Here is an 18,291-nt window from a genome sequence, read left to right on the forward strand (position 1 = left end):
GTGTGACAGTGCTGTCTAATACATATGGTACTTGTAGTAATTTACACAAAGAGTTATTAGATCTTAGATAACTTATGCCACTCTTGCAGTGGATAAATCAGATTCTAATCATGATTTTTTAAAAAAGTTTTTTTTAAGTCAGCTCTACACCCAACATAGGGCTTGAACTCACAATCCCAAGATCAATAGTCACATGTTTTACTGACTGAGCCAGCCGAGCCACCCCTCTACTCGTAATTTTTAACACAACATTTTTTCAGAAGCATTCCATAATTTTTTGCATTGTCCATACTGTATACATTTATATATTCCAGGAAGCTAAATGAACGTATAAAATGTATCAGCAGAATAAAAATATTTAGGTATTTACATATTGTAAACCTTTAAACAATTCAGTGTAGAGATTTATACATATGCCTTATAAGTAGGAGTATGAGACAGTTGAATTAGTACATAAAGTTTTTATTTAAAGTTTTCCCCTTCCAAGCAAGCTTCATTTACACATTCTAATACTGTACAAAATTTACAATCTCTGTGACTTACTTACTCACTATTCACTTCTAATAGTTTGTGCCTTTCTGAAATACAGAAAGCTTTACTTACAGTTCTCATAAATGCTCTTATTTATTTTGGCTAGAAATAAAAAATAAATGAAGAACAAGTCTAAGGAAAGTGAATATCCTTGTATAAACTGTGACTTTCAGAAGAAATGGTGACAGTTGACAAAAAAAGTTCTGAAGCAGACCTTGTTCTCTTCGTGACGTCAGCTGGGATTTTTCCCAAGTACTGTAACTTTTCTTTCCTATATATATGTTTTCAAGGAAAAAGAAATGAAAGTTGATTGCACTGAATATATATATATATATTTATATATATATTTTTACAACGGATCCTTTGGATCTGAACATACAAATAAATACAAAAACAACAAAGATTGCACTTTACTGTAGAAACAGCATTGGATTCCAGTACACCCATCTATCTCGACATGCTCCACGGTGAAAGTTTATCACCAAGGCATTTTTAGTCTGTGGCTTCCCCATGTTGTTGTTTTGAATGACACTTTTGTGGAGGGATTCAACAACACCTCTGGGTGATTAAAAAATATTTTAGGCTACAATTTAGTATTAACTGATGTTTCAGCTCTGAAGCGCTTGAAAATCAAATTAATGTTCCTTCCAGTTTTGCTCTTTTGATTGTTCACATTGAAAACTATCTCATGCTCTCCTGACCTTCTGCTCCTACATTCCTCATGCTTCTAAAGACAACTAGCAATTGTTCAGCTAACTGATCTCAGGCATCTTTGGTGATAACAAACAAATATGATGAGTTGGAGAATAATCAGGGTAAGTCATGTGCTTTCCTAGAGCCAAATCCAGAGCCATTTCTAGAGCCAAAGGTGAGGAAGAGGGAGACGTATTTGTTAAGAGCTATAATTCGTTCTTGTGGCTCTTTTAAGTGGTGTGTTTTAGGGACAGAGAGACAACTGGGATGGCACTTAAAAGAAATTTTTTCTTTCTTTTCATCCCTGAATTCCTGAAAGCAATCTCCCAGTTTCATCATAGGTTAAGTTTGGGTCAGACGTGTTATCCAACAGAATCTCTTCAATATTGTACGAAAACTTTGTCAGTCCTACCTTTTGAAGGAAATAACAGATGTGTTCACTACTTTTTTATATACTGTAAAAAAAAAAAAAAAGACAAAACATGAGCTTCTGTGGAATGAATAGTGACATAGTATGTTTTGTCTTAATCTTTCATATAAAATTGAGGACACAAATTATGACTGGCTAGCCTAGAGCCCACAGGGCAGAAAGCAATTGCTACGAGAGCCAACATCTTCCTCTTCTGTGATCCCGTGAGGTGCTGTAAGGGGCAGGCGGTACATGAAATGAAGTTATATAGAAACAAACATGTTCCCCTTTAATCTTATATGATTTTCTATAACTGTGTTGCCTATGGAGTCTGTGAAGGAGCCACAGGTTAGGAATATAGAATCGAGTGGCAATTTCTGTAATGCAGTGTAAGTATTTCAGTGGGTCGAATTCTGGATCGTTCATGAACACAATATCCCCAAAACTTCAACATAGGTCACATGCAGGTAGACTACAATGCACAATACTGATCTTAGGTCTGTCTGGGGCACTCTTCTGTATTGTATCTTTCTCCTTTTGAACGTTAAGATCCACATGAGGAGTTTTCGTAAAGCTGGGACAAGTTAAAACCAGTCTGAAATGGAAGAGTCTGTCACCACAGGAAGTTTGGTGTGATCCGAGTTGCAGACACAGTATCTGTTCAAGAACAGGTCTTTTTCTTTTGTCATTACTGTAAATCATTAGAACCCAAGGGCGGGTTTCGGCAGTTGTGCCATTAGATGCACTGTTCCTAGTACAATAGTGATGTCAGCTGTCATTGTTTCCTAGAATGTGAGAGTGTTCATTCCAGGGTTCCCTGGCGTTATTTGTTGTAAGGTACACAGGCGGGCAAGATAACCGGTGCGCAGGCGGGACCTGCCAGTGGCTCTGCTACATCCCCTTCCAGTTCTGTCCAGGTGCCTTTTTCCGGGCAGTAGCATATTGTGGATGACTTGTAGGCCCCCTGTAATGGCAGAGGGGGGGCGTTTAGGGAAGAATGTTCCGAGAAGTGCAATGGCAATCCTACTTCTCACATTTACATTGGAAAGAAAATGTCAATTCTCTGCTCTTGCTAAAAAGTTCCAAATGAAAGTGGTGGATTTGAAACTGTTTTCCCTACAGGAAAATCTGAGATTCGCAAGACTGCAAAATCTGTGTGTGTGTCTGTGATTAATAATAAAAGTCGAGCGCCTTCAACACCTAGATGATCAGCAAAATCCTTTAAAATAATGGACCAAAAATTGGAATTTATCCAGCTGGTTTCAGTTAAAAAAAAATTCATCTTAGGGGCGCCTGGGTGGCGCAGTCGGTTAAGCGTCCGACTTCAGCCAGGTCACGATCTCGCGGTCCGGGAGTTCGAGCCCCGCGTCAGGCTCTGGGCTGATGGCTCAGAGCCTGGAGCCTGTTTCCAATTCTGTGTCTCCCTCTCTCTCTGCCCCTCCCCCGTTCATGCTCTGTCTCTCTCTGTCCCAAAAAAAATAAATAAACGTTAAAAAAAAAAATTAAAAAAAAAAAAAATTCATCTTAGATTTTCAAATAATTTGGGTCAAACAATTTGGTCAATTTTAAATCATTGCCTCACTTTTCCGGTTTTATTTTACTACTGTAGGGAGTAAGAGAGAAGATTCAAAACTAGTTCAAAATAAGCCGGACAAGAGGGCTTGTCAACTTCTTTGCACATTGATTTATTTTCAAGTGGCCATGTGAGAAATTAAAAAAAAAAAGTCTTTAATCTCGTTTCCTTTGTCAACCTCTGGGGGTAGTGCTTGTATGACATTTCGCTTCTATAACCAAAGCAATTTGGCTTTTAGCATAGGCAAAACCCCAAAATTCCAACCAACCTGGTCATCATTTTTTGAAAGTGTCCTCCTGGTACCTGGTTCTAAATGTGTCCACTCTTGCAGCTAGTAATGTGCACCAGTGAACAAACCCCTTATGAATATGTAGTTCAATGTACATTTGCCTACATATAACTAATACCTTTTTAAAACTCCCCCCAAACGTTATACAAGAACCTCGTTTGATGCAAAAGAAATAAGCTAATATTATTAATACCCCAAATTAATATTAAGAAACCAACACCTATAAATCAACAGTCATCATTTAAAAAGTGAACGTGTAGACCATGAGGCCATACGTGTCTATGTGATGTAATGCGATGTAATTCGAACTACATGGCCACCTCCTCAAGTGTTCTTAACAAAAGAGAAGAAATAAGGAACACAATAAATTTAAAAAAGAAACAGGCTGAACTTGTGTTAAGTCCTTATGTCTAACTTCCAGTTTTAGAGGAAATATGGAGACAGAGACTGTATTAAATGATATTGCAAGGTAATCATTAGCTAATTCCAGAATGTCAGCTTTTCTCTCTAATAACTGACCCTGTTTTTTTCAACAAGTTAATGGCATGGACGAAGAAGTGGAGTGGGTGATTTTCCAGATTGCAAGAGATGGATGAGATATAATAACCAAATACAAGTGAGGGTATTGGATTCTGACTTGAACATATCAACTTAAAATATATATATATATATATATTTAAAATTTTTTAAAAAATGTTTATTTATTATTGAGAGACAGAGAGATGTCTGAGAGATGTCTGAGACAGAGAGACAGAGCATGAGCATGGGAGGGCCAGAGAGAGAGGGAGACACAGAATCCGAAGCAGGCTCCAGGCTCCGAGCTATCAGCACAGAGCCTGATGTGGGGCTCGAACTCACAAACCACGAGATCATGACCTGAGCTGAAGTCAGACGGTTAACTGACTGAGCCACTCAGGCACCCCGAAATATATATATATTTTTACAAGTGAATAGGAAAACTTTGAATGTAGAATAAGGGAATTATAGTTAATTTTGTTGGGTGAGATGACAGTGTGTTTACATAAACGAATACTTTTTTATTTTTTTAATTTTTTTTTTAACATTTATTCATCTTTGAGAGACAGAGAGAGACAGAGCATGAGTGGGGAAGGGGTAGAGAGAGGGAGACACAGAACCCGAAGCAGGCTCCAGGCTCCAAGCTGTCAGCACAGAGCCCAATGCGGGGCTCGAAGTCACAAACTGTGAGATCATGACCTGAGATGAAGTCGGACACTCAACCGACTGAGCCTCCCAGGCACCCCCATAAACGAATACTTTTTTAAAGATAAATACTGAAGCATGTAGGATGAAATACTTCAGCCAAAAGTTTTTAAGGGTGAATAGATGAAGTATGCCAAAATTTTGATGGATGTTGAAGCTGGATGCTAGGTTAACAAGAGTCCATTGTACTCTCAATTTTTGTGTAACCTTGGAAATTTTCCTGATAAAGATGGGGGAAAGTGAAAAGCCATGGAAAGTTATATATACTAAAGGGAATTTGTGGATATTTAACAGGTTCCAGTGTTTATGCCTTACTGGTCAGAAACTTTTCAGACAATTCAAACAGTTCAACAAACTATTCAAACAATTTCAACGCAATATTTGTAAAACCACTTCAGTATCTTTACTTTAGTTGGAAAGCCAGAATCCCAAAAGCATGGCGAGAAGAGAGAAGCAGAGACCTACTGCATTTGGGGATATAGTTGATCAGACAGCAAGACAGCTCAATAGCAACCACACCAATTCTATTTTATTACTTAAAGTAACTTACTCCTAGCATACAAGCATGATACTCTTAAAAGGTTTGTGTGTGAAAATAAATTCAAAATGGATGAAAGACCTAAATGTGAGACAGGAAACCATTAACATCCTACAGGAGAACATAGGCAGCAACCTCTTTGACCTTGGCTAGAGCAACTTCTTACTAGACACATCGCTAAAGGCAAGGGAAACAAAAGCAAACATGAACTATAGAGACGTCATCAAGATAAAAACTTCTGCACAGTGAAGGAAACAACAAAACTGAAAGGCAGACTATGGAATGGGAGAAGATATTTGCAAACAACATACTGATAAGAGTCAGTATCCAAAATCTATAAAGAACTTATCAAACACGACATCAAAAAAACAGACAACCCAGTTAAGAAATGGGCAGAAGATATGAATAGATCCTTATCCAAAGAAGACATCCAGATGGCTAACAGGCGCATGAAAAGATGCTCAACATCACTGACCATCAGGGAAATCAAGATAAAAAACATGATGAGATATCACCTTACACCTGTCAGAATGGCTAAAATAGACAACAGGTGTTGGAGGATGCTGAGAAAGGGGAACTCTCTTGCACTGTTCATGGGAATGGAAACTAGTGGAGCCACTCTAGAGAACAGTATGGAAGTTCCTCAAAAAAGTGAAAATAGAATTACCCTATGATCCAGCTACTGCACTATTAGGTGTTTACCCAAAGGATACTAAAATACAGATTCAAAGGAGTACCTGCACTGTTTATAGCAACATTATCAACAATAACCAAACTATGGAGAAAGCCCAAATGTCCACTGACTGATGAATAGATAAAGAAGTTGTGGTATGTATATACAATGGAATGTTACTCAGCTATCCAAAAGAATGAAATCTTCCCATTTGGAATGATGTGGACAGAGCTAGAACGTATTATGCTAAGTGAAATAAGTCGATCAGAGAAAAAGAAATACTATATGATTCACTTATATCTGGAATTTAAGAAACAAAACAGATGAACATATCGGGGTGGGGGTGGTGGAAAGAGGAGAGAGGAAAAGATACCACAGAAGACTTTTAATGATAGAGAACAAACTGAGGGTTGATTGAGGGAGGTGGGTGGGGGATGGGCTAGATGGGTGATGGGTAGTAAGGAGGACACTTGTTGTAATGAGCACTGGGTGTTGTATGTACACAATCAATCACTGAATTCTACTCCTGAAACCAATATTGCACTGTATGTTAACTAAATAAAATTTAAGTGAAAAAAAAAAAAGGTTTATGTGTAGGTGGTAACATTTAGAGGGAAACACAAAGTAAGCACAGAAGGAGAGGATGAGGTAAATGTGGACACATACCATACTCCAGCTGTAGCCACCCACAAGGTAGATGCTGTCATCAAGCACTGCACAGCCAGGGCCACTTCGACCTTCCAAAATGGGAGTTTGGAGAATATTCCACTGGTCACCTTTTGGGTCATAGCATTCCACAAGCATTACATCAAGGTGGGAGAAACCTAAGCGACATAGCAAAATGGAACCACATAAGAATAAACTCTCAGGGTGGCTGCCTGAGTGGCTCAGTAGGTTAAGCATCCAACTTCGGCTCAGGTCATGATCTCACGGTTGGTGAATTTGAGCCCCACATCAGGCTCTTTGCTGTCAGCACAGAGCCTGCTTCAGATCCTCTGTCCCCCTTTCTCTGCCCCTCCCCCACTCCCTCTCACATGCTCTCTCTCTAAAATAAGTAAACATAAAAAAAAATAAATAAAAAAGAATAAACTCTCAGGGTCCCAATTCAGGGCTAGGGCTTCTCCTTCTCCTCCTCCTCCTCCCCCTCCTCCTCCTTCATCTTCTTCTTCTTCTTCAAGTTTATTTACTTATTTTGAGACAGAGAGAGAGAGCGCACAAGCTGGGAGGGGCAGAGAGAGAGGGAGAGAGAGAGAATCCCAAGCAGGCTCTACACTGTCAGCACGGATTTCCGACGCATGACTTGAACTCACAAACTGTGAGATCATGACCTGAGCTGAAACCAACTGAGCCACTCAGGTGCCCCAAGGCTAGGAGTTCTTTTAAAAATAGCTCTAGGGCTACAAAATAGATAATTGTGTTTTTAAAGAGACAAAGGTATACGTTTACTAGTGAAATAGGGAGACATGTTACGAGAGACCTAAAACAAACTCTGGGTATGTCCAATTCATTCAAAGCAAGAATGTCTGACTCAATGTCATTGGTAAATGTTGATTATATGGGGGTATATCTTATTTTAAAATGTTTATTAAAACCTTATTTAAAAGGTTTAAAATAATTAAACGTAAGCATTTTATAGAGTGCTTACAATAAGCTGGTTGTCTTCCAAATGCTTTCTGTAGATGAATTCACTTAATTCCTCTCAACCACCCCATGAGATAGTTATGCCATTATATTCATTTTAGAGAGGAGAAAACTGAGAGCAAGAGAGAAATAATGACTTGAGTGAGTCACACAACCAGTAAGTAGATAGGCTGAGGTTTAAACTCAGGCAAACAGGCTTCTGAGCTCATGTTATTACAGGCTAAACTGTATTGCTTTTCCTAAACGAATATTTAACTCTCAAAATGTTTAAAAAAAATTTTTTTAATGTTTATTTATTTTTGAGAAAGAGAGAGAGAGAGAGTGTGCAAGCTGGGATGGGACAGAGAGAGGGACACAGAATCCGAAGCAGGTTCCAGGCTCTGAGCTGTCAGCACAGAGCCTGATGTGGGGCTCAAACTCACACACTGTGAGATCATAACCTGAGCCAAAGTCAGATGCTTAACCAACTCAGCCATCCAGGTGCCCAATCAAACTGTTTTAATTAAATGGTGTTCAGAATCTTTTACCTTTTTCAACAGTTTATGTTTATAAGCAACTATGATGAAGTGAATAGTTTCCAATATCTACTAAGGATCAAGGTCAAGTAGGGGGCTAACTTTCACTGAGGGCTTCTTCTCTCACCTCTGATGAAGTTTTTCAGTGACTGGGGCAGTAAGTGGGTTGCAGAGAACAACTTAAATTCTTAGACTCCACTGGGGCCCTGCCTTTAATTTAGAAAGTCAAAAATCTGGAGGGGGAGTGCTTCCTGGTCACTGAACAGACCAAATCCTTGATAATATTTTTCTTCTCTTTACATGTGTGCAATGGATATTTGCTAGCTGACAATTACAATGCATACACTCAATCAAAATCAACCTCCTGGACTCTTCAAAGTAATTAAAAAGATAGACCAAAAAGTAGAATAATTTTCATTCTTGAAGAAGCGGACAAATTATTTCAGGCCACTAACTTCTTACATAAAATAAATCACATAGATTTGAGAACAGTAGAGTGAAGGATTTACTGGAATTCTGTGGTATATTCCTTTCCTGTAAGATTATTGATGATAATTTCTGAAGCATGGATAACTGGAATGAGGACTGGGGAAAATTTCCAGTTCTGAAGTTCTAGTGGCATCATAGGAGGATACGTATGCCTTCTTGGTGCCCGCTACACATATGACATATGTTGATGATAAGCCTCAAAAACTATAAGGAAAAGATAATTACCCCTCTTTTATAGACATGGGATTAAGTGTCTTGAGTAAGACCACACAACCACAAGTCCATAACTGGAACCCAGATCCATACCCTTCTCTCTACACCATAATGCCTTCCTGAGCTGACCTAACTTTGATGTGTGTGTGTTCGCATTTAGGTTGTCATTACCCTGTCCAAGTATAACCTCAAATATTAAAGCTTCCTAGAATGTGGGGCAACTGGGTGGCTCAGTTTGTTGAGCATCTGACTCTTGATTGCGGCTCAGGTCATAGTCTCATGGTTCATGGGGTGGAGCCCCATGTTGAGCTCTGTGCTGACAGTGTGGAGCCTGCTTAGGATTCTCTGTCTCCCTCTTTCTCTCTGCCCCTCCTTCACTCGCATTCTCTCTCTCTCAAAACTAAATAAACATTTTTTAAAAATTCCTAGAATGTTTAGTCATCATTATGCAAAAGAAATTAGTAGAAATCACATTTTAATGTAGAAAGCTACAAAGTTAAACTGCATACAGATATTTTGATGAGAAGGAATGGTGTATGGCTTGAGATGAAAGAGAAGCAATGAAAGAGAAAAAGAATAAAAAGGGAAAAGTTGCAGCAGCAAAGGTAATCAATCCCTTCCCACTGGGGAGAGTACAAAGGTGAGCAGCATAGACTAGGGTATTGACGTTTCTGATTGAATACGAACTTGGAAATATTTACATAAAAATTACACCTGTGTGGTCTTTATTATGTTAGGGGTATATATGTATTTGGAGAACCAAAAGGAATGTCTACATCTATCATTTTTTAGATGGTTGTATGATGGAAAAATAAATGCATAGAAGGCCTTATCTACCATACTTGGATGGCCTGTTTCACATTTGGTTCAATTTCAAGGATCATGGCAGGTCAGAGCCAGAGGAGATTTTAGAGATCATCTATACCAGTTTCTTCATTTTTAGGTAAGAAAACTGAGGCCCAATGCAGTTCAGGAATCTTAACAACACAGTTCTCTCTGCTTTCCTGTCAAATTCAGTGTGATATGCATGTGGATAGTTACACACATGCACGTAAACTACAAAAAGTTGTAGTCAGGGGCAGCTGGGTGGCTCAGTGGGTTAAGCATCTGATGTGGGCTCAGGTCATGATCTACAGTTCGTGAGATCGAGCCCCACGTTGGGCTCTGTACTGACAACTCAGAGCCTGGAGCCTGATTTAGATTTTGTGTCTTCCTCTCTCTCTCTGCCCCTCCCCCACTTGCGTGCTCACTTTCTCTCTCTCTCTCTCTCTCTCTCTCTCAAATGAATAAACTAAAAAAAAAAGGTTGTAGTCATACAGATATATGGAGAGGAGAGGAGCCCAAACAAAACTCTAAAAATATCATGTTTTTTTTTTTTTTTTTAATTAAAAAAGCAAGTAGAATTTGAGAAGCATAGGTTTGGTGTTCAACTCTTAAAAGAAATAATTCCAAATTTAGACATGAAATTCTAAATGTTTTCTTTAAGAAAAATCACGTGTTAGCTTCTTTGTGCAGCTATGACTGAAGTTCTTTATGATCACTACAAAAAACAATTTTCTGGAAAAAATTTATTGCTATAACTTCGGAGATAGGGAATAATTTATTTTACTGAATTCATTGTTACAACAAATTGTTTGTGCTTTCAGTTATTAATGCTTCCGTTTTTTACTTTCTGTTGACATCATTATTCATTTCTTTAATGTGTGTGGTAACTTAAAAATAATCCTATCTGCAGAGGAGCCAAAATAAATGCCTGCCCAAGGGTACAGCTAATTTACACAGAGTAGATTTTATTTGGTCAACATGTTTTTTACTTGGTTAACTATGATTATCTAACGAGAAACCCCCTTAGCAAGAAACATGAGATGTAAATGATATTGTGATTAAAAAAAAGAAAGAAAGAAAAAGACCTTTCAAATGATTTCCTCCAATTGCATACAAGCGATCATTCATTACAGCCAAAGTGTGGATGGCGCGTTTTGTGTTCATATCTTGTTTTCGAGCCCAGACATCCATTACAGGGTCATAGCAATATAGCCATGGGACATATTCTCCATTGTGTACACCCCCTGTGAATTAAACATATACATACAAGTCAAGAAAGTGCCTTGGAACTGAAGTTTGGAACAGAAAGTGGAGGAATGACTTGCCTGAAATGTATATCTTCCCATTGTGCACTGCTCCTGCGTGAGCAGCCAGAGGCTGGGGCAAAGAGGACACATAACGCCATTCATTCGTTTCTAGGTTATAGCTCTCCACGCTGGACAAATAGCCGGTTTCGTTCCTTCCACCAATAACGTATAAATGCTTGTCCAACCGACATGCATAGAAACTGGCTCTTCTACAATGAAAACAACAACCCACCATAAATCACAAAAGGGGCTCCGTCAGTCAGGGAAAAGGAGGTACATCCCGCTCTAGAAAGGGTTGCAGAAATTTGGAAATAACACACACAGCTCCCTTCTAAATCTGAGACCTTTACAGTAATTGTACGCATTGCCTGTTCTGGTTAGCAATTTCATATTAAAGTAACAGGAGAGGAGAAAGTCACCAACCCTGTTTCAGCTTCTTTTATCTTGCTTTTTTATACACTGTTAAAGTGTTCACTAATGTTTGGCATATTTGGTACCTTGTACAGATATCACAGCTCAGTAAGACAAAGTGAAAAATGAGGTAGATAATGTAACAATAATAAATTATCTTGACATTCACTTTTTTCATGGTCCTTCAAGGGTCATTGTTCCCAATTTATAAGAGAACTACATCATCAAAATTTTTCTTCAATTATCATTTTTTTTCTTCCCAGTACTACCACAAATAGAGAAACTTTTGTGAACTGAATAGAGTGCTGAAATTTTGCTCTTATACAAACCAATCGTAGGAATTTCACTGATAGAGCTTTTAGTGTTGTTTCTTACAAAGCTACAGGATATTTTTTAGTCTCTTTTCAAGAGAGGCAATTCATTAAATTATCCCATTATGCCTTCAAAGGTAAAAGACACAAACTGTGTTGAAAGGGAGACCGATCCTGAGGTAGACCATAAAATAAGAGTGAGATATTGAGGACCTGAAGTAGAGTTTTATGGAAGACACAGAAGAGCTGAGCAAAAGATATTGTAAAGGACGATGTAAGACTCAGTAACTAGTAAGACATGAGAGCTGAGGGAGAATAAATGTTCAAAGGGGACCTGAAAATTTGGAGTTAGGATGACTGGGTTGATATATTAAGCAAGTCCTTGACCCTTTGCTTCTTTTTTTCTCATTGATGCTACTGGAATAATACACTTTATAAGGATAAGATATGAATAAGTACGATTGTTAAGTGCCAGGCCCCTCAGAGGATATAATTTATGTTTGATAAATGTATGGTCTTCATAAAAATAAGGGCCAAGACTCTTGGGCAATGTCAGTAGCAAGATCAAGAGTCCTAAAGATTTTTATCAGGAGATTTTCCAAGTTGTGTTTACAAAGTGCCAAAACCTCTAGGAAGCAGGAGACGGCGTCTTGATTAACAGTTTGGTCTCTGGAACAGATTGCGTGGCTATGTGATTTATTGGATGTGTGACCTTTGACACATTAGTTAACCCCTCTCAGCCTCAGGTTGCTCATTTGTAACAAGGGGATGCTAATGGTACCTTTTTTTACAGGGTTATTTGCAAATGCATATGTAAAGTGCTGTCATAGTGTCCAGCTTTTTGTTCATGTGTCAGAACCATCAGTTACCATGACCCGGGTAAAAATGTTATTAAAAATCAGCCATCAAGATGTTTGCATATAAACTTTGCCTAGCCATATTTTAAATGACAGTGAAATGTTTTAATGTTTGTGTAGGTGATTTATTACCAGTAGGTATGGTATATGTTATAGATGTTGATGTATTCAGTTTTATTTTTTTCTAGCTTTTTTGAGGCATAATTGGCAAATAAAGTTGTAATATATTTAAAGTCACAATGCAATAATTTGATATATAGATACATTGTGGAAGGATTCCCACAATCAAGTTAATTAACACATGTATCACCTCACATAGCTATTTTTTTTTGTTTTTTTGTTTTTTGTTTTTTTTTGTTTTTTTGTTTTTGTTTTTTGTGGTTTTTTTTTTTTTTTTTTTTTGGTTTTCTACTCTCTTAGCAAATTTCAAGTATACGCTACAATATTAACTATAGTCACTATGTTACATATTAGATACACAGAACTTCCGCATCTTATAATTGAAAGTTTATACCTTTTGACCAGCCTCTCCTCATTTCCCTCATCTCCTGGCCCCTAGCAACCACCATCCATTGTTTCTTTAAGTTTGACTTTTTTCTTTTTTTTTTTTTTTCCAGATGCTACATATAAGTAACTGTGTTTCTCCTTCTCTGTTTGGTTTATTTCACTTTGCAAAACGACCCTTAATTTCATCCATGTGGTCACAAATGGCAGGATTTCCTTTTGTTATGGCTAAATAATACTCCATTGTAAAGATATGCCCCCTTTTCTTTATCTATTCATCTGATGACAGACACTTAGGTTGTTTCTATATCTTGGCTTTTGTGAGTAATGGTGCAATGAACATGAGAGTGCAGATACCTCTTCAAGATATTGATTTCATTTTTTTTTGGATATAAAACAGAAGTGGGATTGGTGGATCATATGGTTTTTATTTTTTTTTTAATAGTCCTGAAAATCGTGGATAATTTTAGAGCAAAATTTTGGCTCTGTTTGTATTTTTTCCTGTATTTTCCTGATGCTTTTGAAAGAAATATGTGCTGTGGAAAATTCAGAAGGACAATGAAGAACAGCAATGATGGAAAAAGAGAAAGGAGGAAGAAAAATAAAGAGAAGGTGTGGCAGATTTCATAGAGTGAGTCTGGTTAACCTGGGTCTTCTGAGGGGTTCATGAAGCTCTGAAATTGTAATAAAATTGTAATAAAATGTTGCATATATAGGTCTTGCACGTATGCATTGTTTGGAGAGTATGTTTGGAGAAAGGTATTAGGAAGAAGCTTTTTAATCAGATTAATCTAAAAATTTTGAGATTTCCTGTTACAGAGAAGTAAAACCCATTTAAATATAAAATCAGATTAAAAACAGTTGCAAAATTAAGTGCCTGCAGATGTCCATTGCTTCCTTCTATTTCTCTAACCAGATTTCAATTGCTTTCTCATTGAATAAGATAGGTCAAGGTTGTCTTAATAGTGCTTTTACCTTCTCAGTTAAAATGTGTCATTGAAAAACCTCACATTCTATAAAAATAGACGAAAGTAACATATTTCTTTGCGCCATCGACACAATCCCTCTTCCATATGATGATTCTATAACAAGTCTTAGAGCCTCTGAAATAATTAATTTACCAATCCTACTAATGGGCCATCTTTAAATAATTTGGACTATGCGGGCCATAAGGTGTTCAGTTCTTCTATGCGCTAGATACTGGTCTACAAGAGAAAATGCCTGCTAGTCACGACAAGTATGAAAACCCTCCACCAAATAAGTGTAGATAACGGAGAATAAGAGCAAAGTCTTGTAGTAGTGTGCACTCCTTTCATCTAGTCTAAATTTCAGTTTTCTCACTTTTTTCTATCCTGGTTCCTTCCTTCCTTCCTGACACTGAGTGAGCCTGTCAGAACTTGCTGTCTTTCTAGCCAAGATTTTCTTAATTTGATGCTTCGTGTGTACTCCTAACTTTATCCACACAGTGTCACTGTTAGGATCTAAATGGAAAAAAAAAAAAAAATCAGTAGGTTCCGCTTCCTGACTAAAACTGCATTTTTATGTAGAAATTCCAATAGTGAAGATTCTGAGCCTATGACTTATTCCCTTGCATGTCCAAAGTGAGAATTCATGAGATACATTATAGGAACACTGGATAGTTAATGGTCTGTCAGCAACTGTGAACATTTGCTCCAGGCTAAAATTTTACCATACCAGGTCTCTCTTGGGAGTGCTCCCTGCCCCTCCTCCCCACATGAAAAGCACACATAATTAGGCTATTTGGGTGTTTTGTTTTGGTTTTTTTTTGGAAAGTAAGTTCAAGATTACTGAAAATTTTTAAATGGGATTACACTATTTGTATTGCAAATTGTTCATCTCTCCCTCCTCCAGCCCCTCCCCCCACAATGCCAGGGGCAATAATAGTCAACGTATTGTGAGAAGTTAAAAAAGACTACCAGTTGCTGGTAGTCAACTTCCACAAACGCATTGTGAACATTGCATATTGTACAGGTCTTTCCTAGTTCTTTCTGACCCTTTGGATGGTCAGTTTATATCCTAGAGCATGAGATTGAATTACTATAACCTTATCTCAGCTTGAAATCTTGACTTTCACCATCATGTTAAAAACAACAAAAGATTTTTTCAGACAGAATATTGTCTCACATTGTTTCTTAAGGCTTGTAGTAACCATTAAAATTTGGAAACATTTTTTACGTATTGCTTCTAGCTTTTGTCTTACTCTGTGAAATATAAGCTTTGCTGTCCGTGCTTTCCAAACTGCTTTTTCTTTTTCTTTTTCTTTTCTTTTTTTTTTTTTTTCTAGACTAGCTAGGGGTAAGAGCTCCAGATGAATCACACCTACAATGTTTATTTTTATTGAAGAAAAATGTAAAGTTACCAAAGCATTTCTATTGATCTTAGTTTTAATTTTTGCCCTCTTCCTTTTCCTGAAGAATCAAATCCTACATCTGAGACCACAACAACTCAGTAGCATTACATTTAAGCGTGTATTTTCCTGTAATCATTTCACAGATAGTAGGGATGCATTTCATGAGTCGGTTGAGTAAGCCTAGAAGCAGTGTGCCCATTTCCCTGCTGAACTGGGGGATAGTCTGCACTTTGATTATAGCACTCCTTTAGAAGCTCTGATTAGGTGAGATATCTAAGAATCTGTCCAGCCGGCTCGAAGAGTGGGTTATCCCAGAGGTGGTTTTCAATAGGCTTCTATTATTCTCGGTTTGGTAACTTCTCAGCAGTTTGGTACCAAGAATGGAAGGAGGGAGGTGGGGGAACTTCTGGTGAGCCTGATTCATGATCTATACAATGTACAATTAATTCAATTAAATGTTTCAAGAAACTTCAGATCTGAAGGGTGTCTCATATATATATTTTTTTCTTTTTTTCTTCTTCTTTGTGTGCTCACCAATTAAGCCATGCTGGTAACTGACTGTATTTGCTACTTAGAATGGAGGCTTGGCAATGACAGAAAAATTTCATTTTAGGTTATGGATTGTTGCCAGGGTCAACCAACCCATAGGAGATAGGGAGCTAGAAGATTGACTGGGCATTTGTGAGATCTGCCTTTTCCCACTCAGCTCTGTAAGGAGCTCTTTATTTGGTCTATCGAGTTGATTGTTCTAAATCTAAAAAAAAACTTCTTTTACTAGGGACCTGACATGATATACCATAATGACTTAGAAAGAAACGTTAAACAGTCCATCCTGTCAACGGTGGCTGCCGGGCGCCGACAGACCATGGCAGGTCTTTTTATCAGGTCAATGAGCTGCTAAAAATTGTCTAAGTAGGACCCTGCCATGATAGGCCATAGTGCCTCAGAGGAAGTCATTATAGAATATCAAGTAAACAATACACATTTAAAAAAATTACTAATTAGGTTTTGCAGCAATACTTCTCATCCTTAGGGGCTCTAGAGTGAGATAATTGACCGCGACGTGAGTTATGCCTCCCAAACGGAAGGCGTGAAGGTTAATTATCGTGGTGTGCAGCCCCCCAGCAAAGGGGACCGCGGTGATGAGATGCTGACGTTTCCAATAGATTATTGATATTCATTTTTAAAATCTGTTTCTTAAAGAAAACTTTTTGGAATGGTTTTGATTAAAGGGTAGAGTGACACAGCCACAATAAGAGCAACCAGGAAATAACCCCAAAGGGACAGAAACAAGGTGCAGTGGAGAGGACATCAGGCGGCTTTTATGCAGGCACGTATGCACGAGAGGAGGACTGGGAACTTTGTCTGGACATTAACTGACTTAGAATCATTTCTTCAGGTACCTTGGAACTGCACATTCCCAAAAGTGTCTGTGCTTCTTACATTGTGCCTCATCGTTTCCAGTGTATAGCTTTTAGTCTCCCGAAAGAGGGTTTTAATATATTTATAGAGAAGAGAGAGTTAGATAGGGAGTTTTCTCATAGCACAGATTCATACTGTCCTGCTGCAGGAATGCACATTTTTGAATAAATGATATTATCCGAAAACTTCTTTTTAACTTGGAATTTATGAAGGACCTGATTGGATCTTAGTGATGTAATTCAATCTAATCGAATGTTTATAAAGGAGATGTTAAGGTGACGAGTCGTGAGGGAAACAGGAAAGAAAGTTATTTCTTAAATACTTCAGTTGAGAAGAAGCAATAGGTTGCAGCTTATTGTAATTATATCGGATACTTTGCCCAAGAGGATGCTGAAGTATTATTTGAAAAGAATCAAGGGCTCAGAATTGTGCATGAGAATTTGCATATGCATTGGCCTTATGTAGGTAACAACCAGGAGAGGCAAAATATAGTATAAATATATAGTATTTAAATAAATACTATATAAATATAGTATAGTATACATATATACTATATATAGTATATAGTATATATATAGTATAGTATATAAATAAATTTATAGTATAAATATAGTTAGTAGTCACTTGTCCCTTGGCCGCTAGGAGACTGGGGTGAGATGAACACCAAATATGTAAAAAACTGAGATGATATTTTGCAAAACTCTTTTTTTTTTTTTTAAAGCTAACAAACGACCTGTTCTTGAATGTATAATGGGAGGATAGTTGAGAGGGCAAATGTACAAGATATGAGTTAGTGAGACTTGAAAATTTAAGACTGAAATTTCTGTATCAAAATGCATACCATTGTAAGAATGGTGGGGTTTTTTTCCAATTATAGGATTTAAATATATTATCACCAAGAAAAGTAGGATAGGCAGTGAGACTTTAGCTCCACTTGCCAACAAACCAAAGTAATGTAATAATGGAAGACAATCATACATTTTTTCCTCTTCCTACATTAGGACCAATAATTGATTTACTTGATTAGTTTTCCCCATTGAGTTAACAAAGGAGTTATTCCAAATGGGCCAGGCCAAATTTTGTATTTTGACTCGTATGTCTTTCCTTGGCTCCATTTAGCATAATTTGTGATAGGAAACCATTCAGCATCTACGCTTCCTGTAAAGTAGCCACAAATGTTTCAGACATAAGAAACAAACACTTACCTTTCTTGCATGGGTGGAAGTTGTATCCAGCTATTAAATCGAGGATCATATCGACTGACAAAATTTGTACTGTGTTTTCCTGTAAAAATATATGTGAGACATTTAAAACTTAGTTTCCTTTGTTGTTTTGCACATCTAATAGTGTTTGTAAGATGTGTCTGTTTTCAGGTTTAACACACACATGAATTAAGTAGGGGGACTAGTTAGCCCAGTCTGAGAAGCAGTAAGTCAGTAGAAGAATAAATGTGCCACCTCAAATATTTTTCCTTTTTCTTCTTTTCCACTCCATCTTC

General features: G+C 37.5%; 1 protein-coding gene across 1 annotated transcript in view; it reads right to left on the reverse strand.

Moving 5' to 3' along the window:
• Positions 1–446: 446 nt before the first annotated feature.
• The window catches only part of KLHL14 (kelch like family member 14), a 106,105-nt gene continuing 88,260 nt past the window's right edge, over positions 447–18,291 (reverse strand). The window contains exons 5-9 of the mRNA XM_086682700.1: positions 17,999–18,077; positions 10,936–11,126; positions 10,696–10,854; positions 6,594–6,751; positions 447–2,597 (exon numbers count right to left, since the gene is read on the reverse strand). Coding sequence (XP_086538826.1) covers positions 2,457–2,597; positions 6,594–6,751; positions 10,696–10,854; positions 10,936–11,126; positions 17,999–18,077 — 728 coding nt within the window. The 3' untranslated portion in view covers positions 447–2,456. The remainder of the gene's footprint in view (positions 2,598–6,593; positions 6,752–10,695; positions 10,855–10,935; positions 11,127–17,998; positions 18,078–18,291) is intronic.

Source organism: Puma concolor, chromosome D3 (genome assembly GCF_028749965.1).
Source record: "Puma concolor isolate L17-30 chromosome D3, mPumCon1.1.hap2, whole genome shotgun sequence".
NCBI classification, from domain to species: domain Eukaryota; kingdom Metazoa; phylum Chordata; class Mammalia; order Carnivora; family Felidae; genus Puma; species Puma concolor.